The 27,821-nt window shown below is 41.5% G+C and overlaps 1 protein-coding gene across 2 annotated transcripts; it reads right to left on the reverse strand.

Annotated features, from left to right (window-relative positions):
- Nucleotides 1–286: 286 nt before the first annotated feature.
- On the reverse strand, nucleotides 287–27,699 carry LOC309697316 (pleckstrin homology domain-containing family G member 4B-like). 2 transcript variants are annotated; one of them, XM_082519155.1, is made up of 25 exons: nucleotides 27,491–27,698; nucleotides 18,762–18,959; nucleotides 16,397–18,629; nucleotides 16,101–16,304; nucleotides 15,014–15,134; nucleotides 14,766–14,859; nucleotides 14,431–14,517; nucleotides 13,587–13,703; nucleotides 13,399–13,497; nucleotides 13,137–13,288; nucleotides 12,579–12,717; nucleotides 11,768–11,890; nucleotides 11,478–11,675; nucleotides 10,560–11,275; nucleotides 9,741–10,187; nucleotides 8,535–8,784; nucleotides 8,328–8,417; nucleotides 6,363–6,689; nucleotides 6,107–6,277; nucleotides 5,773–5,950; nucleotides 5,562–5,678; nucleotides 3,543–3,821; nucleotides 2,976–3,214; nucleotides 2,703–2,765; nucleotides 287–2,373 (listed from the first exon to the last, which is right to left on the reverse strand). In XM_082519155.1, the coding sequence occupies exons 1-24, from the start codon at nucleotides 27,491–27,493 to the stop codon at nucleotides 2,727–2,729; spliced, it is 6,621 nt and encodes a 2,206-aa protein (XP_082375281.1). In that variant the 5' UTR covers nucleotides 27,494–27,698; the 3' UTR covers nucleotides 287–2,373; nucleotides 2,703–2,726. The 2 variants fall into 2 exon arrangements, 1 of the variants encoding a protein (XP_082375281.1); XR_014273789.1 differs by having other exon boundaries at nucleotides 2,355–2,373; nucleotides 3,020–3,214; nucleotides 27,491–27,699.
- Nucleotides 27,700–27,821: the final 122 nt, after the last annotated feature.

The following is a 27,821-nucleotide window of genomic DNA, read 5'->3' on the forward strand; positions in this document are numbered from 1 at the left end:
AACTTAATCGGGACGCCCCCATCTGTCTGCTCCTCACATCAGTAACTCTGTTTTTAGTTATGAAGGTCAGAGAGACAACACTCCTTCCTTTTTTGTGAACTTTCATTCTGCATCTAGCATTGTGACAGACTCTCTTCACGACCTAAACCAGTAAATCATGTGTTAAAACAAACAGTGCTAACTCAGCAAAGTAATAGCAATTAGGCTCAGTTGATGTGAGTAAATAATTACACTACTACTTACTCACTAAATTTAAAGATAAAAACAAAAACAAGTTTTCCCCAAATCATTTACATCATATATTAATTTATTGTTGAACATAAAAGTATAAATTACATTTTACAATGTAAAACAGGAACACATCCCACTGACTTTTCAAATTAAGGGTAGGTAATTACAACACCAACTTTTGTTTGTTTGTTTTTAGCTCAGTAACATTAGGTTATATAAAAGCACTGATGAGGTTTTCCTCATGTTGCTTACAGGTCAGATGGTCAATATGAAATGGCTTTTGTAAAAACAACAAACAGACAAAACAGAAGACCACGGCTGAAACATAACATTAAAAAAAATCTAGTTTTTGCAAAATTATACTGTCATCAGAATATATCATGCACGTATGTAGGTAGCACAGTAAGTGTCTGTATCTGTGAGGATGTTGTGTGTGTAATAAGGAAGGGCTGCATTTCCTCTCTTTGCTCCTCACATGACTGAGTCGTTTAGACCTTAATTCAGGGTGGAAAGAAACAACACAACCCTACTGACCTTGAATAGGAAAAATTAAGAAACAGAACTAATTTACATCAACAAATAAAAAGTATAAAAGAAAGCAAGTCAGCACAAAGGAAAGGGATACAGATGCACAAAAGGTGAGTGCCATGAAAAACAAACATGCAAACCAAAGGCTACTGTGTTACTGCCTTAGCTTTTCCTGTCATGATTTGTATACTCTTTATATTTACATAGAATAACAAAACTTAGAAAATCATGACACTCATCACCGGTACCTTTAAAGAAAACACATTTAAAAATGTGTTTTAATGGTCGTTTTCATAAAGAGAAACTTGGTACATGGAGCAGATGTAACGCTTAGTGGACCCTAGACGGTAAGTGGTTTCTGCTTGCAAGATTAAGGCCTTATTCTATTCACTGCTTATTATGAAGTAGCTTTTCTTGCTTCCCTGCACACACACAGTCATTTAAATCAAGATATGAAAACACACGAGTGACTAGTCTCTCCGTACAGATACATCGGTGGGTGGAGGATTACTAAGAAACTTAGAGGCATACAGGTAAAAAGCATCAGTTTAAAAATACAGTGGCAGTAAAAGGACCCTCAAAAGGTTACAGTACAGAAGAAACAGAAATGTATTTACGAGTGTTATTTACTGTAGATTAATTAAATTAATTTTATATTTCAATCCATACAGTATCCACATTTCTCAGTTTATCCCCATTCATGTTAAGCCTGAGTTTCCAAGTAGTACTGGGCTCTGTGCGAGCGTATTGGCAGAACAATGTGGTTAAGCTGGCAAAAATACATGATTGCGATTTACTTCCTAAGCAATGCTTTGACTTTGACAAAAGAAAAAAAAAAGCATTAAATACTCTAGATTGGAGTGGTTTATACATGCTGCTCTGGTGTTTGTCTCACATGAGCTGCTACCTTTCAAGACAGCCATAAATAAAACATTATCTCTATGATCCCTGTTAATCAACAATTGTACAAGCTGTACAGGATAGAAGATCATACAAATCATATTTTAAAAAGTATGCAGTCATAGAATGCCTCCTTGCTATCTGGTCACCCCAAGGGGCTCTTTTATAACACAGCCTCCAGACATCAGCAGAAAAGACAAATCACACTTTAAAATATATATTAGTTATATTTCATGACATGAGAATGTTTTTCTGGAATTTTTGGTGACCTAATGTGAGGCAGCAGGTATAATTATTCCTATTCAACTGCATATTTTTGCTATGGTTTTAATCCACCACAGCTGTAACAGCAGATACCTGGTTCTTTATAAAGGTAAAACCTGCATTGGGGGGCATTAGGACGACTCTGATGGGCAAAAAGACTAGGCACACCTCGTATCACATATCTGATTGTGTTTATTAAAAAACTCCCACTGATGGCGCTACGTTTCACACTTCATGATGAATGTGTGACATCAGCATCACAGCCTTATCTTCTTCATATGATCAAATTTACCACATTTGAGTGACTGAGGTATGACACATGCAAAAGCAAACCCCAAACGCCTCTAAAATGACAAAGTCTGGTTGTACATAATATTTTTCATTCTGATAGTTCATCCATCTCTGCTGGGTGACCGCAGCAGGACTGACCAGCCTGAGTTGAAGTCCAATCTGTAAAAATATTAAAAGCACATATTATTCTGAATGCTGTGCCACTGATATAACCACATCTGTCACTATTTCTTTAAGAAGTGTCCTTAGGCTTCAAAGACTATTAAATGACCAACATAAGGTTAGCTGCTGTTATTCAAATTTAAAGGTTTAACAACAGAAAGTTTTATGGTGTATGTCTTTCAAGCTAGGGCTTGGTTTCGTAATTTTTTAAGGAATTTTAAATGCTGTCCCCCCCGTGTATATGCACTACCACATACACATGAATAGTATCCTTTTTTAATATAAAAAAACACAGAAAAATGACATAAATGTAGAATTTAACCTGCCTTTCTTCTGCTGGGGATTCAATATTAAACTTCTGTTGATTTTCCAATTATAAGTGCATCACCCTGCAAAACAAGAAACCACTCAAATATATTAGCATGTAATAAAAAAGTCAAAACATAACTGCATAACTTAAGTTCTTAATGACACTGAATCGTCATGTTGGAAAACTGCTGCATCAGACCTGCTAATGAACTGAGCTACAAAAACAACCTGAGAAACGCTGAGACCATAATTTTCAGCTCATTTACTAATTCACCAGGTTACACCTTCACCTGCACTTGAGAATTAGCCAGATGAGGAGGTTTGGGAGCTACACCTGGCTTCTTTCTGGTAGCTGTCGGTGAGCTGCTTCGCCTCAGGCTGGGTGTCCGACAGGTCTGTGGGTGGGTCTGTGAATTCTGAGATACACAGGAGGAGTCGTCCACTATTTCGCCACTGATGGCAGACAGACAGCTGTGCTCCGAGCTGCTGAAGAGATTCGTGCACTCCTCAGAAGACTCGGTGCTGTCCACTACACGGAAAGAAAACAGGTTTTTTGACATCAAACTGATATAAGTTAACATTTCATAGTGATGTTCAAGAAAAAAATAGAAACCTAGTAAAGATCGCACTGCAGTTTTTCACACTGCTGTGCCACTAGATTGGGCCAAACTAAAAGATAAACTTAAACCCTCCAGTGGATTTAAATATAACTACTGCTCTATGTTAGGATAATCACCATATGATTAGTTCTGATTTATCATTTAGTCATTTACTGTTTGAATACTAGTAAGTTAAAAAGTCAGCAGCAAACAAACACGTCTCTCTATAGGGAACAAAAAACCTTAAAATAAACTCACTCAGTGGATGGCGATCATTGCACTGCTCATAGTTAAGGTGATGTTGATGTAGGTGATGATTGTTGAGTTCATTGTCAGTCACAGCGTCAGGGGAGGAGCAGACAGCTGGATTGGCATCCACGCCCTGCGACAGGTTCCCGGGATGTCCGGCAGGGGGCAGTGAGCCACGGCCGGATGAGGAAGACGATTGGCTGAGGGTGGTGGAGGTGGTGCTGCCAGACCCAATGGAGTGAGGTCGGGGATAGTCTAAACCCCTGTGTGAACAACACGCCACAGGGACTGACGACATACATAGATATTAATGAGACAATAATGGGCTTGATTAGTGAGCAATGAGGACTGTTGAAGTACATGCACATGAAAAAGTATTCTCTCCGTAGCTGGATTAGTGGGCTTTACCAAATGTCAGGGCAATCAATAAAATCAGTGCTATAAAAATTTGTTTATAATAATAATGGATTGCATTTATATACCGCTTTTCGAGACCCTCAAAGCGCTTTATAACACGTTTAGTACAACAAAGACCAAACTGATGCACAGCCCCCCATTCCCCAAAATTATCTGTGATGTGATAGAACAAGAAGAATGAAATGATATGCAATTGATTAAAAACAATTCATTAAAGAATTTTATAAAAATACAAAAAAGTAGTTTTTGAGAGTATTTCAGCGCTTCCTCAATTATAATAGCTTTTGTTTGATGTGCTCTTTGTAAGTGATACATGCACAGTGGAGGAAATAATCATTTGATCCACTACAAACCAGCCAGATTTGTGGTTCCCACAGATTACAATCAGTGTATTCATCAGTTAATTACAGATACTCCTGATCTCAAATTGTTATGTGTATAAAGCTCTCCTCTCCACCACCATGGGCGAGACCAAAGAGCTGGCAAAGGACATCAGGGACAAGATTGCAGGCCTGCTGGCTGGAATGGACTACAAGACAATCAACAAGAATCTTAGTGAGAAGATGACAACTGCTGGTGTGACTGTTTGGAAATGGAAGAAATACAAATGACAATCAGTTGCGCTTAGTCTGCAGCTCCATGCAGGATCTTGCTTCATTAGGTGGGAGTGATAATGAGAAAGGTGGTGGATTAGTCCAAACTACAATGGAGGATCTGAAGGCAGTTGGGCAGAACAAGCCCATTTTATGTAAATGACTCAATGGGCGTAAAATCTTTGACACACCCCATACCATACCCATACTGTCGGGCTAAAGAAGCATGTTAAGGTCGTGGAGTGGCCTAGCCAGTCACAGACCTCAGCCATATACAAAATCTGTTGACAGCCAAGAAAGATAAAGGATTAAGAGTTTCTGTAAAGAGGATTGGGCCAAAATCCTGATATGTGTGCAAACTTGGTGACCAACTACCATCTTACTGCTGTGGTTGCCAACAAAGGTTTCTCCAGCAAGTGCTAAAGCTTTGCTTGGGGATCAAATACTTATTTTATTCAATGACATGACATGAGACTGTTCACTTACAAATTCTTACAAATTCAGCAAGGGATCAATTAATTATTTCCCCCACAGTAAGTTAAAGTTTTTCAAATAACACGTAAAGTGCCTTTATTGTCACATTTAACTTAAATATGTTTCAGGACACAGCCCTTGATCAGATTTCCTGTATCCAGGGGATCTTTACTAGTGTAAAGATTCCAATTGGAATGTTACACTTTGGTGGTGTTACACCAATTGCAAGCATATCAGCTGTGGAAAAGGAATGATGTTTTTTGGTTTTTTTGCAATGGATTATAGTGATTTTCAACTCAATTAATTCCTAACCATCCCCAGAGCCATGACACAATAATAATTACAACCTAATGTCAACCTCAAGCCTTTTGGGAGGGTTAAATGGATGAATTAAATGTTAAACTTTTAATTAACTGAAAAAACTAAAACTATAGTACAAAGGGTGGAAATAACACCAAGACTGCAAGAGAACTCTGAATTGTTATGTTATATCTGATAGATGAAGTGGAATTTAGTTTAAAATGTTGTATGTGCAGCTCCTTACTTCTGTCGGTAACAACACAGCTGACAGCTCGGTCACAAATTGCAGCATCACTGGGTTGAATATCCATGAATGGCTTGCGGTCCATTCCCATGAATACCCTCTCCTGCATGCGCATTTCTGGAACAAAACGTAGATTCACAATATGTTTTTAAACCTGTGAAGCACCGTGCACTGGGTCAAATGCTAAATAAAGACAGTATGTTGTCACAACCTCTACTATGAGCAGCCTGATCCCAGAGTATCCTCTCCAGGTCTGTGGTCCAGGCTTTCTTCACCTCCACGCTTGAGGCTCTCAGAGTGTAGGTGTCCTCACTTTTTCTCCTCCGGAACCAGATCTCAAAACACAGAGCGCTCATAGCAGAGTTATGAGTCATCCCAATGTCATTTGTCTGAAGAAGAAAATAGAAAGAGATGTAGAAATTTCTCATCCTGGAGGATTCAAGCAGCATTGACATGTAATTCCTTGTAAATTGTGTTTTAAGGTTCAAAAAGGGTTGACTGTTTAGGTTCTGACAACCCTTTGATGAGCAAGGACATGTGCAGACCTTGAATGACTGCTTGTAGATGTACACGTCGTTTCCGATGTCCGTCTTCTTGGTCTTGCTGAAGAGAATCAGATCTTCAAAGAGGAAGACGCGGCGGACACATTTCTTCTTCCTGAAGAAAACCGTGAACTCATCCTGGCGAATCAGCTGGCCTTGTTCTTTCAAATTCACCTGACAGAAAAAAGGGGACGCAACTGTCACTGTCATGCAACAACTGTAATTTAAGTTGACCCGGCCTCCCGTTTTAAAATCTTACATCACAATCCTGAATGGCATCCATGGTGAGTAAATCGTTGCCATGACGCATCTGAAATCGAATCAGAGCTGCGGCAGCCTGGATCTCGGCCCTCTCCCGCTCCCTCTCACTGCTCGTCAGGTCAGGCACATACACAGCTGGGCCGGACACGCTTTGCGCGCATATATTAGAAGTGCACAGTGCATCCTGGATTATATCTTTTGGCCTGTATGAGCCAGCCAAAGCTAACATGTCCTGGAGCAGAAGGCTGTACTTGCTAATTCTCTGGATAGGGCGCAGAAGGTAGGATGAAAGGTCCATCATGTCTCCCAGCTCCTGCTGCTTCTTCTGTGAAGGAACAAAAAAGGTAGAGCGTAAGTCTAAAAAGTAAAAGCATGGCACAAACACTCCTACTGTAGCTGTTGGACAATGGTGGGAGCTGTTCTTATATACCTTGGAAGGGTGCATTATTAAACATACTGCTACCCCTACGCTTCCTAGAAAATGCACTTATGGTACAAGTTTGAATATCCTAGGTGCCTAGGTTCCTTCTTGAGTTACCGCAAACACCAGATTTTCAGAAAACTCTGAAACTTTCAAAAGCCCCGATCGTGAGATCGAGGTCACACAGATTAGAATTTGTTTTTACCAGGTGCATCTATCATATCTAGGGATGGGTACCGGTGTCCGGTGCCTTGATGGCACCGGTTCTGACATAAACGGTAGTAACCAGACCGAAAAGCAGCGCACATTTCGGTGCTTTATTTCGGTGCTTTTTTTTCCTGAGCTGTGATACACTTCTAGCCAATCATTTTACGTTTCCGAGGATAGTAGGCGGGGCCAGGTACGTACGTTCTGTTAGAGCAGAGCTACAGATTAAAAATGCCCAAGGCAAAGCGGTCAAAAGTCTGGCTGTACTTCACAGCAAAATATGCAAACTCAGCAGCTTGCAACAAGTGCTTTAAGCTGATACTGTCAAAGGAGGTAACACCAAGAATCCGATTAAACAGCTGGCGACGCATAGCGGTTTTTTTTTAAAAGCCGAGAAATGCGTGGTATTTGATAGCTTGCTGCGAGACCTCACACCGTGCACGTCGGGTGGGTTGCCAGTTATCGGACCCGGAGCAACATCCCCCAAAAACCCGAAGAATAGAGTCCTGGCCCCTAGCCCTGCCAGTGTAGCAGAAATGATGAGGATGATGATGCAGCAGCAGCCGTTCTTCTCTGCGTGAGTAGCTTAATGTTGTTCGTGTGTAATTTACGTTGAGTAGGCTAACCACGTTATTACATTAATGCATGTAAGGTGAACTAGCAAACATCATCATAGCTACATGCGGCTGTCTTCTTGTTTGATGGCAGATACTCCCTTCACCCTGCCAAAAAGGCTAAAATGACCAAAGAAAAAGTGGAAAACAGTTAAACATGAGAGGTTTTTGGACAAAGTTTGTGTTTTTTCCATTGATTAAGCACTGCTTCCAGCCAAGAGTGATACCATATATGCCACATAGCTGCAGAAAAGGCACACATTGTTATCTTTTTACAAAAAAAACCAGCTGAACATGAGAGGTTTTTGGACAAAGTTTGTGTTCTCCATTCTTTAAGCACCGGTTCGAGCACCGTTTAAGCACCGGCACCGTTTCAAAAGTACCGATTTGGCACCGGTATCGGATAAAACCTAAACGATACCCATCCCTAATCGTATCGATTTGAAAATCCTACAGTGCCTCATTCTTGATTTATCATGTTCACATAGTTGGGTCTCCACACCTCCCTTCCACCTGCCAGTAACGGGGTAAGTGGGTAACAACAATAGCCCATCAGCCCCTTCAGCTGAGGGGTAAAACGTTGTCTGTGGAATACTTTTAATCACTCAGCTCTTTTAGAGTTGTAAGTTAGAGTTATAATAAATACAGTAAATCTCCTTTACATCATTAAGTTAGAAAACTGCTTTAAAAGTTTTTCATTGACAGGAAGACGTAAATTAACCTTGAAGATGTCATGGGGACGGTGCAGGATCAGGGCATCTGATTGAGGTTTGTTCTTGCTGTACAAAGCATATAGACCAAAACTCTCACTCTGTGGAAAAATACAGTTTAATGTAAAGTGAAAATTTTTTCTGAGAAGAAGTAAAAACATTATGTAGAATAAATATTGTATGAAAAAGTATAACGCAGTCACAGAGTTGTTACTCACGTGTCTGAGAAAGCAGCGGGCCATCATCGCAGGCTCCCTTGGACAGGCCTCCAGCTCTGGCAGGAAATAGTGGCTGTGGAAATCATAAAGCTTCTCCAGGTTGCCAAAGATGACCCCTCGCTTGCCCCTGAGGTCCTGGGGGATGTCTAGTCTGTCCATTAGGGGGAGGTAGTGGGTGAGGATGTAGCCTAAGGAGCGGACATACTCCCTCTCTGTGAACACCAACTCCTCCATGACACGCTGCAGCCTCCTGGTGACAGGAGGATATAATCATACAAAATATTCTAAACAAATGTTAACATGCTCAGGTAAAAAAAAAAGTGCAGACATCTTCTGATAACTACAGTACTGTGTAAAAGTCTTTGACCGGCCCTTATTTTTTTTATATTTTCCTACAAATATAGGTAAAGGTGCAGCGGTTTATTGTAATGTGCAAACATAAATGGGAATACAGTATATAAGGCAAAATCTGTGTGTACAGTTCTGAGGTTGAAAGGTTGAAAGTGTTTTCTTTTTCGGATGTTGGCTGCCTTTTGTTTTATTCTCTGTCAAGATGACCTCACACTGCTTCAATAATGTTGAGTTATCATAATGAATGATTGTGTACCAGTGTGTTAGTTATTAAAAAAATACAACAAACTTCTTTGAAGAAAAATACAAAGAAATGAGAGGTGGTCCAAGACTTTTTCACAGTACTGTACATTCTCGTTGTTACGCTTATCATCAGCTATCTTTCCCATTTCAGATAGATACATTATTATTTTGCTTCCGTCACGTATATAGTAAGAAAAAAAAAGCCAGCATTTGTGAATTATGGAAACAACCCGCTGGGCACAGATAAATATTTACACCACGAACCTACATTTTTCCCCCAACTTCTTCTGCATTGGGTTAAATGTAAATTTATTGCAAACAAAGTTTCTCAGCACAGTATTTAAGATATTCGAAATTTCCAGTGAGGTAATAGCAGCACTGATAGTCTGTGCTCAGTAAGCCCGTTCCATCAATCCATGACACAAAGATGGAAAAAACAGAGGGAAAGTGAACAGACAGTACCTGTAGCTCTTCATTGCCAGCTTAGAGACAGAAAAGAGTGCATGAAAGACTCACATGAGCCACATAAGATGAGCCAAATTAAAGTTAATCATCAAATATTACTTATTCTCTATAGGCCATAATGATTTCACCCACACACAGAAGACTTACAGGGCGCGGCTGGCACTCCCATGTGGACTCTCTAAACAACAGGTCCCCTCATTCCTCCCAGTGGGCAGGCTGGAGTGTTTGCAGCATGAAGTCCCTTTACCCCCCACAGTCCCGTGGTCGCTCATGCAGGAGTCTTCTGAGCAGAAGCTCCCATGGCGGGAGATCTGAAACTTCTGAGCTTCTTGGAGGATTCGACAAGACGGCTGACCATGGTGGGAACAAGATGATGGGGTTCGAACTCTCTGCTCTGGAGGAGTAGATGATCCTGCTTTTGCCACTCGTGTGGTACATGAGTCCTGACTCGCTGACCTCACCCCAAAACCCCGTCCCCATGGAAACCATTGGCAGCCGACAGTGTGGGATTGAGACAGAGCGGCAGTGTCTCTCTCGCTCCTAGCTCTGCTTATTTGTCTCCTCTTCACCTCTCTTTCTGTTCTCCTTTCTGACCTGTATAAAAATGACACAGAGACACTGTTACTACTTCTGTAGCACAGCCATGCTACAGAAAACCAACTCAAAACTGCCTTTAAGGTTCTTAATCATCTTAAATGTTTATTCAGATCCATAAATCTTTATTTTTTATGCCAGCGGAGATCCAAAACACTTTTTGTATTTTTTGTTTAAATTTTGTATACCATGACATAATGCACAGGGCATCTACAATTACTATAATTGGATTATAATTATTATTACACAGAGAAATTCTCCCAAATATTACAAATATTATCTAACAGAAGAGTGTGAGACTTGCTTTGGAAATCAAAGTGAGTTAAATATTTAATAAGAGGGATGGATAGACAACCAAAGAAATTATTTTACCTATGAGGAGATTGTGGAGCGACCTTTGACCCCTGGTAAATTCCAGCCTCACTGTAATCCTCAGGTTTAACGATGATGTTACAGCAGGCTACAGCTGTTGAATTAGCGCAGTTGTTGCCCAGGATCGGTCTTCTCTTTCCTAAATCCACCGCTCCTGACATGATGCTTTCCCACTGCGGATGCCGAGGCCCAGGGGTTGATTGTACCACCAAATTATGGCTGCCGGGAGAAGCTGTCTGAACATTAGTGCTCACCACGTCAACAAAATGACCTTCACACCAGCTGCTAGAATCTGGTTGCTGGTGATAAACCTCATCCACATTCTGCATCCTCTCCTGAAGCTGTTGCCGGGCTTCCTGACTTCTCAGCCAGGCAAAGTTCCAGACACGCATCCCCCGGGAGCCCTGCAGGAAGCTGGCCTGTGCCTTTACCTCCTGGAATTTCTCCGGGCTGAACTGTTGGAACCTGTCATGGAAAGCCTGGAGGATGGAGCTGTCGGTGCATGAGGGGGAAACACCGGTGGTGGTTGGCTGTGAGCCTTGCTCTGTATGGATGTCAAACTGACAAAGGGATGCAATGTTTGGACTAGAGTCTTGGTTTTGGAGCAGAGTGTCTCTTTGTTTAACCTGTGAGGCGCTTTCAAGGTCCTGCACTGCATGGATTCTGGACTGACACTGGTCCAGGTAATCAATGCATTCACTGGACAGTGCTGTAGCCTGTTTATAAAAGAAATGTCTATTTAAATAAAAGTAAATGAAAAAGACTTCTTACTACTTTTTAAAAAACGAGTAGTTCTAACCTAGAAAGTCAGATGTTAAAAAATGCAAAGTACAGGATAAAAAGTATGAAAGTTTGGGGTTCCCAAACAGGCAAAACATGCAGTATGAGAGCAACAAGCGACAAGTATCAAATACAAACCTGCTCACAAAAATCGCACACGTTGACCATGATCTGCAGCTCTCTGCCACACGCCTCTGCTCGGCATAGGAAGTCCTCCAGGCCTGACTTGAAGGTACAGACAAAATCCCTGAACGCCTCAGTCTCTGGGTAGGAGATCCCTCTCTGCTGAAGCCGCTCGGCCTCTGACACCAAAGACATGGCGTGGTGCCGTCGGTCCTGCAGGGGGACAGAAAGAGAGACTCAGAGAGCTGCACAAACAAACACAAATACAGGGAGAGTGGCAATCACAAATAAAATCTTAGACTGACATTAGCTTCAATTAGGAAACCAGTGAAGATGTTGAGGATCTGCTCCATTCTGTCTCCAGAGTCCTCCACTGACTCTGCCTCCAACAAATGGTGCTCTCCCTCCTCATTAAACCACTGCTGAATCTACATAGGGGTGGAGACACAAAAGTTATGTATTTGGTAATGTAGCATATAAGAAAACTGAATATGTGCAGACTCCAGTGTGTGCATATGCATATGCATATTCAGCTGCAACTAAACTGAATGTGCTGCTTTTCATTTCTCAGTTAAAAGCAGCACTGAGTTAATTAAAATGTTTTAGTGTCTAGTTTTTTTTTGTTGTTCATTCGCATTATAACACAAAGAGAGCAGGAATAAAATATAAACTGTTTGCATATTACCTGTTTATATAAATATATATATATGTATATATAATATGTATGCATATATACATATATATATATATACACACTGAGGTGTGTATATATATATATATCAACTTAGAGCATAAATAAGTTACCATCAGTGCCTGATTTAAATTTGTAATGAAGTGATATTAAAAGCCACAAACTAGAGGAAATCTTGCACAAGCCCTCGTTTTTTCTTTTTAACACTATATTCTATATGATCAATTACAGCTAAATTATACTTTCAATTTATTTACACACAAAAATCCTGAAATTCTACACTTCAATACAGCCACCTAATTCCTTGCTGAATCAGTGGCCTTTTGTGATGTCAGGATCACAGGACCTACACCAACTTTAGTCTAAAAATACCTTTTCAAATAAGAAACCTTTAACCTTAGTAAACAGAACATCAGTCAACGTACCTGTGTGAAGTGCCCCTCCATCTCTCTGAGTTGGAGCAGGTACTCCAGGTGCTCCAGCGACACGTTGGACCGCTGCACGAGGACGTGAGCCTGCTCCTCAACGTGGTTGTACAGACCTGTCACTGAGTCCACTGCATCACTGTATTGAGGAAAACGTAACATCAAAGGCTTCACAAAGAAGTTGATAAAAGTAGTGAATGTCATTTTAAACATTTCAGTGTACTCCAGCACCCCCACTGAAGATGAGACCACACTTTTAATGTAACTTACCTGAAAAGATAAAGGCCAGCACCTACTCAAAGTGTAGGAAAACACTTACTTATAAATGAATCAGTGTGTCTGGCCTCATGTTCTTTCCTGTACCTGTTGTTTCATATTCAATAAACTACGGCAAATGTGATGTTAAGATGACACTTTGCTATTCTAACAATGTTTAATTGCCAGTTATAGAAAGATACTGACACTTGTTGTTTCACAGCAAAACCTGAATCAGACTGTAGGACAACAGCTGGGATTTTCTACACTTGCAAACATAGCATTAGGATGATTCGTGGTTACCTAAAGTCCTCACAGTGGGGGTATTTGAGGTCGCTCTGCTTCCTTAGCCTAGCCAGGATAGCTCCACCCTCTCTCTGCAGGCTGACCAATCGGCTGTCCTCCAGAACATCCCTCATCAGAGTCCTCTGGTCTATCATGCACTGCTGCACACCCTGTTACATAAAGACCAAACAAAGAAGTAGTTACTGAGGAGAAGGTAACCTCAATTTCCAAGGTCCAAATAACAAAATGAAAAACCAGTCAAAGGCAAGTGTTCAAGTACCTGTACAGTATCTGTCCTGCGGGGCTCCTCGAGCTTGCTGATGGCTCTCAGGAGCAGGCTGGAGGCCACATGCAGATCGTAGACAAATGGGAAGAGTTTCTGCAGAACAAAAGATGTGGCTAAGCAGTGAAAAGGCAGACAGTCATGGACAAATGGAAACAGTTAATATCATAATGTGACGGCCTCACCTGATGTAGCTCCTTCCAGTCAACGTTACCACGAGACAGTGTCCCATCCAGGTGTGAACTCAGCTGACTCACCTCCACCAGCTTCAGCAACGATTTAACTGATGTCACTATATCAGTCTGTCAAATTACCAGGAACATATTTAAGTCATTACTCAGTATTTAACCACAGGAGATTGTTCACTTATCACCTTTAGCAGACACATTGTAGATCTTTATGTAATCTGGTTTATTAAATCCTTCAAATTCTACATTTTTTGCTTTCATTTTAACTAATTAGTGCACGGACAAAACTGGAACTTTGGACCTCTCGTTGTGTTTGCTGGTATTTGATTTAGATGATTGTCCTTATAAGATCAACAGCAGATCGTTTTGATCTATTTAGTTTTGTAATTAGTTCATCTTATACACCGCTGAAAACAAAACATCTGATAAAGAAAACTTATCTTTGATTAAAGACCTGTTCTTTCCTTCAACAGCTGATAGTCATGCAATATGACATATTTTACTCTCTTAACAAAATATTTAGCTGTTGCTAGTTGCAAACACATATAGGAGATTAGATTTCATTCACAAAAGAAAGAAATTGTCTTCTGGGGAACAGGACTGTAAATGCAAAGAGTCTCAAGATGTAAGATATTTGCATGGCTAGACACACATGCTTTTGCACTCTTAGAAATAATGCATAATATATACATATATGGCATGTAATACATACACACAGATGTTCAGTGAGCTGGATTAGCGTTTGTGCTGAGCTGATTCTGCCCCCTGGGCCTAATGTTTAACTCCCCTGCTTTACGAGGGCTTTCTTTTAAAAATGGATGTAAAGAGTGAAAAAGCTGACCTGTATCCCTGGACACCTTTCTGGTCTGAAGTTGTTCTCTTTGTCCACCAGCATAACCAAACTGCTCACTGCTTGAGGGCGCTGCTCCTGCAAGGATTTAACACTCCACTGAGCTAATCATGACAAATAAATCAACAGATGTATACTGAAAACTAATGTCATCTCTTGCTCTCTTGCAAACAAGCAGGGTGCTGATGCATTTTAGGACTTGATCTTTCACCCAGTATTTATGATCTGCAAACAGGAGCACTCAGCCAGAGATTAACACATAAAACATCAATTACCTGTGATCAGCTGTAGCAAGCTGTAATAAGGAAAGTTTGTTTGCTTCATACCTGAAGAGTCATCAAAGCTTTATAGAGGTGCGGCTGAGGATTAGTTTTCCTCGCATCGAACACTAGTGTCATCCCACTGTCTCTGATTTCTGTCCTACAAAAACAAACATTCCAACTAGCACACAGTATTTCCACAAATAAAACAGAGACAACCACATAAATGAGAAAACTCCTGCTTTCCAGCAGGTCTGTGAATGCAGAGAGGGTCTATTTTAAGTGTTTGGTTGAATGATTTATTCATTTCTTACCTGGTAATAGAGTGGAAGTAGAGCAGCATCTGGAAGATCTCCTGGCTTGTTACAGCTGTTCGCCATCCCGGGTGGTCACCATACAGTTCAACTACTGCCCTGCCCGTCCTGTCTCTGCCGCCTGGAGGGGTAAGAGAAAGGAGAGATGAGGATAAAAATAAAAATAAAATATGTTGCATACGCAGGAGGGTTTTCACAAACGAGCTGATATATTTTCAAAAGTTTAAAAGTGAGAAAAACTTTGCAAAATAATACTGCAGCTGACAAAATAGTGAGGACCAAAGTCTAGAATAATAATAATCAAAAAAGAGAGAAGCAAACAGATGGTTCAATGTTTTCTAGGTACAATGCATAGTAGTGAAGGCTTCTATTAGGAGTAATGGGTTACGCAGCAGTGTTCATATTTAAGATTTCATCATTGCATAATGACCTCTAACTACAGGTCAGTAGAGTCGCCTGCTTCACATTTACATGAGGAGTCCAACAACACATTGCAGCAACCAAAGACAAACAAACTAGACCCGAGCAAGGTCATTCACATTTTCCTGTAGAATTCACTTGGTTGAATTCTGAAACCACAGAATTCATTCTGTTAGATGCCTCCAAGTTAAACACAACACTTTATAAGTGAATTTCACAGCAAATGTTGCAAAGCAAATGTTTTCTATGAGCGCAAAAACAATAAAATATTTATTTTCATAAATAAATAAAATCACAGATACAGACTCTCACACTGAAATAATGTCATATATTAGATAGCAGATGAGATTTTTATATTGATGCTTTTACACTGCAGCTCTGAACCTTTCTAGACTTTATCCAACAGAGGTGCAGTCAGGTCATTAAGCAGTCTGATGTGTAACTGCACCCAACAGTCTAGTAAAGCCACAGCTAGCTACTGGACTTCTGGTGTGCCGCATACTGCATGCTGTACTCAGAGAGCATACTTGCATAAGGCCAGTGGAGTATTTTTTACAGTGGTATTTGTGAGAAAGAGCAACAATGTTCCAAGATGATTCTTCAATCAGTGCACATGGATATTAATGGATAGCTTTTTATTTTATTTATTGTATATCAAATTGATTACCTGTAAGTGATGCTACTCCCAGATAGAGGGGGTGGGCTCCGGGGTCTGGAGATCCTAGAGGTAAGTGGTCAGGTCTAGGACGAACAGAGGGAGGCCGGGAGGTCTTCTGTGTCCCTGCCACTAGAGGTGTATCTGTCTGTGATGGTTTCTGTGTTTGCTGGCTGTTTCTACTAGTTATGGAAGCGCTGCCAGGCTGATCACCATCTGAACAAAGTTTGAAAACAAAATAAAATGAACCTAACAACACCAAAATGACCGCAAAGACAACTACAGAGAAGAATGACTTAAGTATGTACCTAGAACAGCCATGTTCCTCCTGTTGATCTTTGGTGAAACTAATCTGAAGGCGGTGCTGTTTTTACATTTAACCACATGCAGCTGGGGAATCTCTGCACAGGAGTTGCTATTTTCTTTCCTCCTGACATTTTTACCATCGACGATAACCAGTTCACACTTCTCTGAGGTGTCCACAACAGCAGTGGAGAGGGATGAACACCTTTTATTCGATGTGCATACTTGTGTGTTTTGTGATGCTGTGAAAGGGCTCCCCGCAGAACTTGTTCTGTTTGGCAGCTGCTCGCAGGGTTTGAGGGTCACGTGCTTCCCAGAAATTTCATTCGAACTAAATAGTAATCCGTGGTGTTTGGTGGAGACACGTGACTGTCCATTTGAGCTCGACTGAGCTTTAGCGTTAGTCATCTGTGTTTCTACTGTTGAATTTGTTCCATTCACATTGTGTGTACTGCCATAGGCAGAGTTTACATCCAGTGGTTCCCTAAATGGCACTGTGGTCCTATCATATGTCTGCTCTGGTAGCTCACCAAAGTGACAAGCATTTATTCCCCTGTAATCCATACAGGGGGTGATGTTTATATCTCCTGGTTTCCAATACGGAGCTGTGTCATATTCTCCCGACTCCTTACAAACAGCTTGAGGACGGTGGTTTTGCATCCCAGAGTCACCATACATTCTTTGAAAATTAAAACACAGATCCCTTGTTTCATTCTCAAGTGGCCCCTGTCTGTTTTTACACAGTGAGAAATCACCATCCTCCTCCACCACAGCTAATGCAGCTCCTTTCTCTTTCTCCTTTCCAAATGTGACGGGATTTTGCAGCGCAGCCTGGTAGGAGTCCCTGTATCGACACCTCAGCTCCTGAGCCCTGGAAACCTTTCCGCCCTGTTTTCTTCTCATGCATGGAGTACAGGGTTTCTCTGAGAAATGCACAGTCCGGATACACTCAGAGGGATCAGTGAAGTCAGAGTGAGGGTGGTGAGGCTGGGAAGGACTGAAAGTGGATGGAGGTCCTTTTTCTGCAGACTCGTTGGGTCTAAGATGACTTTGCGTTTGAGGTTTTGCAGGTAGCTGCACTGGTGCTTGCCACTGTGTGGGAGGTGGCATCCGTGTTGCCGTCTGCCCTTGTGTTTGCCTGTGTGAATCCTGTGGCTGGATTTGTGCAGGTCTCTGCAGATATCTCTGCATTTGTCCCTGAATTTGTGCATGTGGTTGGATTTGTGCCTCTGATTTTTGTTTTTCTTCTTTAATTGACTGAGCTCTACCGAAAAGCATAGTGGCTTGAAGGATATCAATATATTCCCCTTCTGCACCAACAATGGGTGCTGGCTCACCTCTACTGGTATCTTGAAGGTTTCTATCTTTACCTTTATCTTGCGCTGTGATTTCAGCACCCTTATCTTGACCTTTGCATACAATTAGATCAGTATTCGTAGGGGTCCACGTATCTGAAACAGTGCTTGGTCTTGTGCTTGTACCTTTCCCAGTAAAGCGGCTATCCCACGTGTTAGGGGACACCCAACCTAAAGGCTTAGGCTCTGATTCAGTCTCTGTAACTCTGATCAGCCTTGACGAAGAAGCAGCACTAACATCAACCAAGCAAAGCGACACAGCAATACCGTGCTTTGCTGGACATATTCTGGTCTCCACGGAGAAGGGAGAGGGATGTGAAGAAGATGTTAAAACTGAATTTTGAATGGTTAGAGGAAGCAGTTTGAGTGCAGATTCCTTTGAAGGAATAAGTGGTAAAGATTGATTAGATGAAGAATTAGAAAGAGGTGAAAGGAGAGGAAGCGGAGATGGCAAAGCAGGATATGAGCGAGGAGCAGAGGCCATACTACTCCTAGCACTGTGTGGCCTGTCGGCAAATTCAGGCACGGCCACCCGTTCCCATGGTAACCTCACCACGCCCTGCTCTGTGGCAAGCAGGCATCGGCTGAGAGGCGTTCCCTGGCGGCCGTTGTTGAGCTCATCTAACCAGTCGAGGCTGAATATGCAAGGATAGGAAGTTTCAGGAATTGGGGTTTCCTCTACTAATTCCTCCAATAACTCCTCGTCTTCCAGGAGGCTGCAAACCACGATGCGAGCTGATTGGTCACAGAATGGTGCCACCTGGAGATAAAAATCACCCGGCTGAAGTAGCACTGGGTCGATGGGAGCAAGATGGACGACAACTTGGTCACATAAGCACAGAGGCCAGCCCTCATAGACGAAAAGAACACCAGAGTATGGAGCCTAAAGGGGACAGGACATGGGCAACAGAAAGAAGTGTACTCAGTATTCTGCTCTATATTAACAAAAGTGCTGAATGTACATAAAAGTCTCTTTAGCTTAGCATCCCACTGGGGTTTACAAACAATGACTTACACATGCAGCCTGCTGCACGGTGTCTAAGATGTGCTTGGCTGGGACCAGAAAGTCCAGCAAGCACCGAAGGGCGTCTCCCTGATAATGATTGTCGATGACTTGGAAGAGCTGGCTGAGAAGCGTGGGGGCGGTGGCCTCAAAGGGCGGGAACAGCACAGACAGAAGGTTTTGGATGGATCCCTCGAGAGAATCAAAGTTCTGGAAACATAAGAGAGAGCAGAAAGCTACAGATGTTACTTAGCAACAAGTTTTTGAAACTTCATACCACTGATTTCCCGAATTACATCATGATGTCAGTGACAAAAAAAATAATCAAACACCTCCATCATTTTTACATATATTCATTCAGCTGCTTAGAAGTTGAACCTTAGTGCAGGCAATCAATATTTCATTCTCAATTTAAAAATAAAATTTTAAACTTTTTTGATTTTTATCATCTGAAATCATATTTAGACTAAATCTGTGCTAGCCAGTATTTCTAACCTTTGAGATGCTGGGATTCTTGCTTGATAACTGATTAATAAAATATTCTGACAGTCAACTGATCAATTTATCAGGTATCGAAACTGTGACTTCACGTTAACCGCATAAAATATTTACTTAGTGCAGTGCAAAGTAATACTAAACAGCAGTAAAGCAGGAGTCAGCTGCTTCCATCTGCCTGTTGTCCACAGTAAATTACAGAGGCCTTGTCCTCATGCTCACAGAACAGCTTCACAAACACACAAACACCTCAGGCTCATCAATGAATATCGAGGCAGCCGGCCTGACAACAAACATCCAAGCAAACATAGTGTGTGATGCCTGGTCCCGAGGTTCACAGGCCTCCTGGTTTATAGTTTCACATTCCCTTTGACCTGAACTCATGGCCCACTACCCACTTTTAGGCCCTTCTTTATTTAGACCAGCAAAGGCCACAGCACCAGACCTCTGGGGTTCACATACAGTATATACACGTACATGGGGGCTATATGGCTTAGAAGAAAAGTGATGTGTGAATCTCCATGCAGAAGTTGGATCTTATTACAGCTGGATATAGTGAGCATAGTTGTTTTGCCAGAAAGAAAAAAGCACATTTTCATACATGCCAAACCAGAATGTAAAAGTCACTGTCCACTGCATATTTTCATTAAGATTATTTACCACTCAGCTCAAAGATTCAAAGCTGGAGTGACAGACATGGATAAGCAGAGATGGAGACATAGACGTGTTTTGGTGTGATGAATTAGCGCCTCTGACACTGATACTTGCTCGCTGTCTCGTGTTCAAACCAATTCAGTTCAGTTGTATTTTTATATAGTGCCAAATCACAACAACAGTGGCCTCAAGGCCCTTTAAGTTGTAAAGTAAAGACCCTACAATAATACAGAAAATCCCCCCAAAATTAGATGACCTACCATGAGGAAGCACTTAACAGTGGGAAGGAAAATCTCCCTTTTAACAGGAAGAAACCTCCACCAGAATGAGGCTCGGGGATTGGCCACCATGTAAATGAGAACAGGCAAGAGATATCATGTGTTCTGTATCTTTTTCTTGCCACTTCTATGAAGGGCTGTGCGGCACTTTTGGTCTTCATTAAGCAGTTTAACGCATTCATATTTGCATTTTCTCAAAAGTGACTTTTTCAGTTCTATGCATAACGTGCCTAAAGGTTTCATCTTATTTTATTTTTTTGCTGCTGCCTGTTCTCATTTACCATGTGGCCATCTACCCTCTTCATCTCATCCCCTTACATTATCATCCAAGGAACGCTGGAATCTCCACCAGTCCATAGCGCCTACAGCTTCAGAAACAACACTGTGACTCAGAGCTGTTTAGTCAGCTTTGACACATCCTGCTGGGATACAACACAACAATGGCTACTGGGGTAAAAAGAAAGAAAAGGATAAGGGGGTGTTTAAAAAAAGTGGTGGTGGGTGCTAAATGAGAGAAGATATGGATGGGTACAGACTGAAGCGCTTTATGAAGTGTAAGCAAATTCAGCTCATAGCACATACATTTTAAATGAAGGGTTTTCCTGTCTTAATCACCAAGAAAAGCACACCAGCTTCATCAACTCTTAAATGATGCCAGTGAAAGGGTATGCTGGTGTGGAGGTCTATATACAAGCCTCTGATTCAAGCTGTGCCTGCACTGCTGGTGATGGGTAAGCTGTGAGAAGCAGGACAAATCACCATTTACTGCATGTGCACCAACAAAGATGCCTATTTAAGCAATTTTTAAAATGCGTGTTTTTTAACTTATGTGTTTACTGGTTAGCCTGCCACCAGTATGCGGCGTATTAGCGGACTGCGCAGGCATGTCTCTCTGGCTAGGCAGATTCACATGGCTCTATATACACACCCGGATCTTTCTCACTCAGCCACTGAAATAAATAACGAGGCTCACATTACTGTGGATAAGATGTCCCAGTGCTGGAGCTGAGGACAGTTTGAATATTTATGTCCAGTATCATTATGAAGCAGAAATAGTCCTTGAACATTCCTGATGTCAAGGAGGTTCCTGTCTGGACAAAAAGAAGATACTTAACACTAAAGAATGAAAAGAGTGCACAGTGACATCCCTGTAGTCCATGTGCTTCTTGGGGAATTTTTCCTTTTTCATCAGTAGTCTCTGGTGGCAAGGGACAAGAAATGAAGAACAAGGGAATACAATGCACCAAAGGTCTAGGGTTGGATTTGAACCAAGGACAATGCGATTACATGCTGTCCCTCTTTGATCCCTAAACTAGGACACCAGCATGATCCCAACTGTGCCATTGTATGAAAATCCAGTTTAAAAAAAAGAGTGTCCAGATTGGATCATTAATATCCATTATTCCTGCTGACTGACATAAACAAACTATTTCTTGGAATGAATGAAAACATGCAGATATTTATTCTTAGGTTCAGCGCAATGACTTTAAGGAATACAGAAATTGAAAATCAACAAGAAAATGTTGTATTTGTGAACACTGACATCCTTGGAAAATTTATTTGAATCTTTTCTTGTTATTAACACAGTCAACTATTAACACTATTATCATTATCCACTCAAATATAAATTTTTTTGTGATACATTATAAGCAAAGAGCCTGAGAACTATGTGAATCCCAACAAGTCCGGCGTCTCTGATAGCAAAACCTCAAAGTCTCTGCAGACACTGACACGACCTCTAAATAAGCATTAAAAGAATCAATTTCCTGTGTTTATGTCTGCGGTTATTCATCGAAGCTGATATACACAGATTCTCTTCTGGATTGCACGAACTATTTAAAATGGTTTTAGTGCTGCCAGTTATAAGAAGTGCTGTGGGAGAAATGTGGATTCCTGTCTATTCCCAACAAGAAGGAGATCTTTCATTCCAATTCATTATTAGAGCTCCTGGAGATGCTGTGAAACTGTGTTTTTTAAAGAGGCGTCACCACTACAACAGATAACTAAACATATAATTTTCCAGCTGCCTAAGCAGCGGTCAGAACGAGTCATGTGTGGCTCCATTCATGGCTAAGTGTAAGTGTATCATATTTGATACATGAGTTTTTGAGACTTCTATATCATCACAGGGGATTTTTCCCCCCCTGATACAGTGGGCCACATTCATGTAATATGCCAAGAAAACATTTCTGTCACACCTTAAACTGTGTTTGAAAGTGAAAATTAAATCAAAATTTGGCAGCTCAGTTAATTATGCCTACAGGGAAAAATTAATTACTGCACAACTTCATTATTATTATTATGCTTTAATATGCAATGTTTACCTTCTGTTGCATCTTCTGCAGTACAAAGCATTGATATGCACTGAGTCCACTCTGTGGAGAAAACATTTGGGCTAGCTGAAAGTGTCCTCGTGTTATGCCTCAGCAGAGGACAAAGCTGAGAAAGCAGGAAAGCTCAGTAATGGGATCTTTAACCAGCTGGAACAATCTTAAGTGATACTAGATGCTGAATCAGTGACAAACTGAGGTCAGTAAATTCTTATTGACACCACAGTCATATTCTCCTGTACATAGTCTGTGACTTGCTGTGGAGAATTGACAACATTTAAGCGTGTACTTGACCGACGGAAAAGGGGGGACTCTCCACTCCAGGTTAGGGACGAGTTAAGATAAGATAAGATAACCTTTATTAGTCCCACACGTGGCCCAAGTTGAGGAGTTTAAGTATTTCGGAGTCTTGTTCATGGTTGAGGAGAGAGGAGAGTGGGAGATCGACAGATGGATTGATGCCGAAATTAAATGAAAGAACAAGATTGCAGATACAAGCCCTGGAAATTAGCTTTCTGAGGGGTGGCTGGCCTCTCCCCTAGAGATAGGGTGAGGAGGTTGGCCATCCGGGAGAGACTCAGAGGCCACTACTCCAAATCGAAAGGAGTCAGTTGAGATGGTTCGGGTATCTGACGAGGATGCCTCCTGGGATCCTCTTGGGTGAGGTTTTCCAGGCATGTCCCACTGGTAGGAGGCCCCGGGGCAGACCCAGAGATTTTATCTCTCGGTTGGCCTGGGAACGCCTTTGTGTTACCCCAGACAAAACTGGAGGAGGTGGCCGGGGAGAGGGAGGTCTGGGCTTCTCTGCTTAGGCTGCTGCCCACGCAACGCAGCCCCGGATAAGCAGAAGAAGATGGATGGGTGTATTTAACAATAAACATTTACCAATGGTTCACAAAGAAAAGCTTTTCACCTCACCATTCGTAATTTTAGAAATTTCCAACTCTCCAGGCAGCTGAATCCTGTCTATCTGGTTGTCAGCTGACCGTCCATCAGGAGGGGAATTTTCTTGGATTTCTTTCTCATTGTATGTAGTTGTGTGCTTTCTGTGTGTTTCTTTACAGCAGGAAGGGCTCCCTTGCTCACGTCACGCTATGATAAAATTGTCTTCAGTCTGCAGCTCTGTTGACCCATTCACTGAAAATAACAAACCAGTGAATGATGACAAAAACACTCAGGCTGACCAACAGATGCTTTTAAAGAAAGGCAACCTGACATATTTAGTCATTTTAAGGACAATTCAATTGTGCTGTAAATAGATTAGCGCTGACGCAGAAGCTGTGCCGTGACACACCACCAGAACAATCGATGGCACACAGCAGAGGCTCAAACCAGCCATGGGAAAAAATGTGAGGTCATGAATGTAAGTGTCCTTGTGAAAGCAGTTCCCTTTAAATAGAACTATTTTCTTTCTTTGTTTTTTAAATTATGATAAATTAACTTTTATCTTTCAGCAATGACCTGCAACTGAAAATCTTGCAAATCTGTGAAACTGAAATTGACTGTTGACAACGTCTCCATTTGAAATTACCGATGCACGTAAATCTGCCAAAAGTCTGAAGAGCATGTCTTTGCTTTTTAAATAATTGGATGCTCACGTTTAGACTGTAGCTGCTCTGGACTGCTGTTGTCTCGTACAAAACAGGAAGTTATTCCTGCTGCACAAAAGCATCTCTTGGTCTTTTTTAGAACATTTGTTTGCATTAATAATTTATTATCTGATGCTATTTACAGCTTGGGAATCTGAAGCAGAAAAAGAGTTTACTCAGAGAAAATGTACCAAATTCCATCCTTTGTCAGAGCAGCCTGACTTTTAGGAGTAAATGGACGTACCTAAAAGGTAAACTGTTGAACCTTTTAGTGTAAAAGCTGCACCTTGACACTAAAAGGTACAAGGAAAAGAAAAGCTAACTTTTTTATTATATATATATATATATATATATATATATATATATATATATATATATATATATATATATATATACACACACACACACACACACACACACACACACACACACACAGGTTCTTTTACCTAGTGTGACATATCGTTCCTCTCTACCTCAACACACAGTGACACCTGAGCTGAAGCACAATGAGATTAATGAGAAAAACACAGCCTTAAAGGAATCACAATACACGACCACTACGGCATCGAGATGGCCAGACATCATATTTACTAGCCCTCACCGGGATCAGCAAATCGGACCTTGTGGAGGGCAAACACCAATCATGACAGCCTTGATAAGCAGGATGGCATGAAGGTGGCTGTAAAAGTAGCAGTCAGGAGGCAGCGAGACCTGTGTTTAAGTCATTAAAAACACGTCAGGGGTTTATGAATGAGCTGAGACTTTAAGCATGTCCTTAAACTCATCGCAAGTGAGTTGACGTGTCTGTGCTGTGTGCACATGAGGTGTGTTATTATATCAAAGTGTGGCTTAGCATTCACTGACACACTCGTCTCATCTGTAATTAGCTCACAGCTGCGCTTAATGTAACTCACACCAGCAGATTTCATAACAAACATCCAGAAATGACCACACAGAGAAAGAACCACCTGTCCTCAGACATCCTGGTGAACTTCTATCGCTGCACCATCGAGAGCATCCTGACCAACTGTATAACAGTCTGGTACGGGAACTGCTCTGCCTCGGACCGGAAGGCATTGCAGAGGATTGTGAAAACTGCCCAGCGCATCGCTGGAGCACCACTTCCTGCCATAAAGGACATCTACAGGAAGCGGTGTCTGAAAAGGGCTGGGAAAATCATCAAAGACCCCAGTCACCCATCACATGGACTCTTCACCCTCCTGCCCTCTGGGAGGCGCTACAGGAGCCTCCGGACTAAGACCACCAGGTACCGGAACAGCTTCTTCCCCAAAGCTGTCAGACTCCTGAACTCTGCCTCCTGACATCTGACCCACGTTAACACATGGACTGGACATACACACACCCACAACCACCTACACACACACACACACACACACACACACACACACACACACACACACACACACACACACACACACACACACACACACACAATGGACAACTGTACCCTCAAACACACAATAATAACATGGACTGAACCACCACTCACAACCACTAGCACTTTATATAGCCTCTTAACTGCACTACTGTATAGTTCTGTGTAAATAATCATACGATAATTTTTAATTCTACAAGTGTTTACAACTTGCATAGTTCCCATTTCTGTATAGCTGTATATCTCATATTTCTGTATAGTTCTTTACTTCATATTCTGTATAGTTTTTCATATTTATATCCTGTTCATAGCCTGTACATAGCTTGTACTCACTACAGCCTGTACATACTTATAGTTATAGCATATTCATCACATACTTCATACCATGTACATATTACATACCATAATAGACCCATTTCTGTAATATACTTACATATCTATATTATTGCTAATATATATTGTAATATATCTATATCACTAAAGCACTTCTGGATGGATGCAAACTGCATTTTGTTGCCCTGTAGCTGTGACATATGCAATGACAATAAAGTTGAATTCTATTCTATTCTATTCTGTTCTATTCTAAAACAGGTGAAAACATGGATGAACCACACTGAACATTAAAACACACAATGCCAAATTAAACCCAAAGATTTCTTTCACATATGCAGAACAAACATCTGAAGACTTAATGGGACTTAATGTGTGTGTGTGTGTGTGTGTGTGTGTGTGTGTGTGTGTGTGTGTGTGTGTGTGTGCAGCTCTGCCGATGTTCAGACAAATTTGGGGCAACATGCTCAGAGTTTCTGTCAGTTAGTGGTCTTTTAGTATCATCAGTAATGTTTTTGTGTTTATAGCCAAAGCAACACATACAAGTGGGCTACCCAGGTAAAGGTGTGGTGCTGATTTGTAGTTTTGCAAACAGAGTTGTTGAACTGACTGTTACGTATTTTCCATTGAGTCACCAGGACAGGACAAGACGTCTTTCAGCTGAGAGAAAAAAGATGCTCTGTGTAACCTGGTCAACACAGGAACAAATACCCAAACATTGAGGTCACTCCTTAAACAGGAATAGTCGGGTTAATGGACTCTGGCTTCAACGACATGGCAAAAATGCAGGAAAGAGGGCGGGAAAATCACAGTAGTACACACACACATATATGCAGAGGCCTGCCAAATAAAACCTACAGGAGAGCTGGGCGGGCATTTTAAAATTCAGCTCTCTGCATAACATCCGTGCTGTTGGTCTGTGCCAAACTAAATCCACTTTAGAAACTGGACACACCCTCTCTCCAGCCCAGGTAGAGACGTGACAACGCTCATTCATTTACTTCTGCTTACAAGACATGCAAGCTGAGACTCTTACATTATCCCATCGCACCTCTGAGGTTCAAAAGATCTGCTGTCTGCTCTCTCGGTGCTCGCATGACTCACATCTCACATACCAGTGAGTGGAAGGAGGCAGATACAGTGGCTGGTTTGTGAAATCTGCCTTAATGCTCAGTAACCTGAGACCTTCACCTTGAGTCGAAACACGGAGGCAGAGCGGCAGCCAGTGCATGCTATGGGAGCTATGCTATACGTTAGACACACTCAGAGCACATGCATGTTACAGCATAAAGGGCTACTTGTCAGGACATAATAAATATGTAACTTGGCGATACTACTTAAAAACGAGACATTGCTCTACCTATCTACATGTCTATCTATATGTGAGGAGAGAAAACCGTATGTGTTTCATTTCAACTCTGTTAAAAAGGAAAATATACTAGAGTTGCTACCAGCAGTCATTTAGCTGATTAAATCTTTTGATAACCAATTTATAATCCAAAGATTTACAAGTGAAAAATTGAGAAACGCAGCAAATCTTCACATATTAGACCCTGGAAACAACTCATCTTCATCAGCGCTTAGGTAGAGTGCATAAAACATTTAAGATTAATTCTTCACATGTTCACTCTGGATGAGAAACAGCACACACAGCAGACTCTCACATTACCATCTTCCTTTCTGGGTTCTGCCTTTTCTGGTTGTCACAACATCGGCAATTTCTGAGATAATCCAAAAGGAACGGGAATCGTCTACAAAGCTGCTGCTCCCGCACGCTGTCTGCTGAACCAAAATAAAATCCATTCTGCACAGACACTCGTTCACAGCTGAGTGGCTCAGGACAACCTCAAGCAAGCTGGATGAGCATTGGTCAAGTATTCAGCTGGTCCACACGCAGCCTGTGATTTGTCCTGTTATCGCTCCCTCTCTCTCTCTCTCAGCGCAAACTGTGTTTTCTGCATCTGTTTTTCCGTCTCTGTGTTTGTTCTCTGCCTCTTGCG

The sequence above is a fragment of the Aulonocara stuartgranti genome (genome assembly GCF_965226115.1).
Source record: "Aulonocara stuartgranti genome assembly, chromosome: 20".
Classification (NCBI taxonomy): domain Eukaryota; kingdom Metazoa; phylum Chordata; class Actinopteri; order Cichliformes; family Cichlidae; genus Aulonocara; species Aulonocara stuartgranti.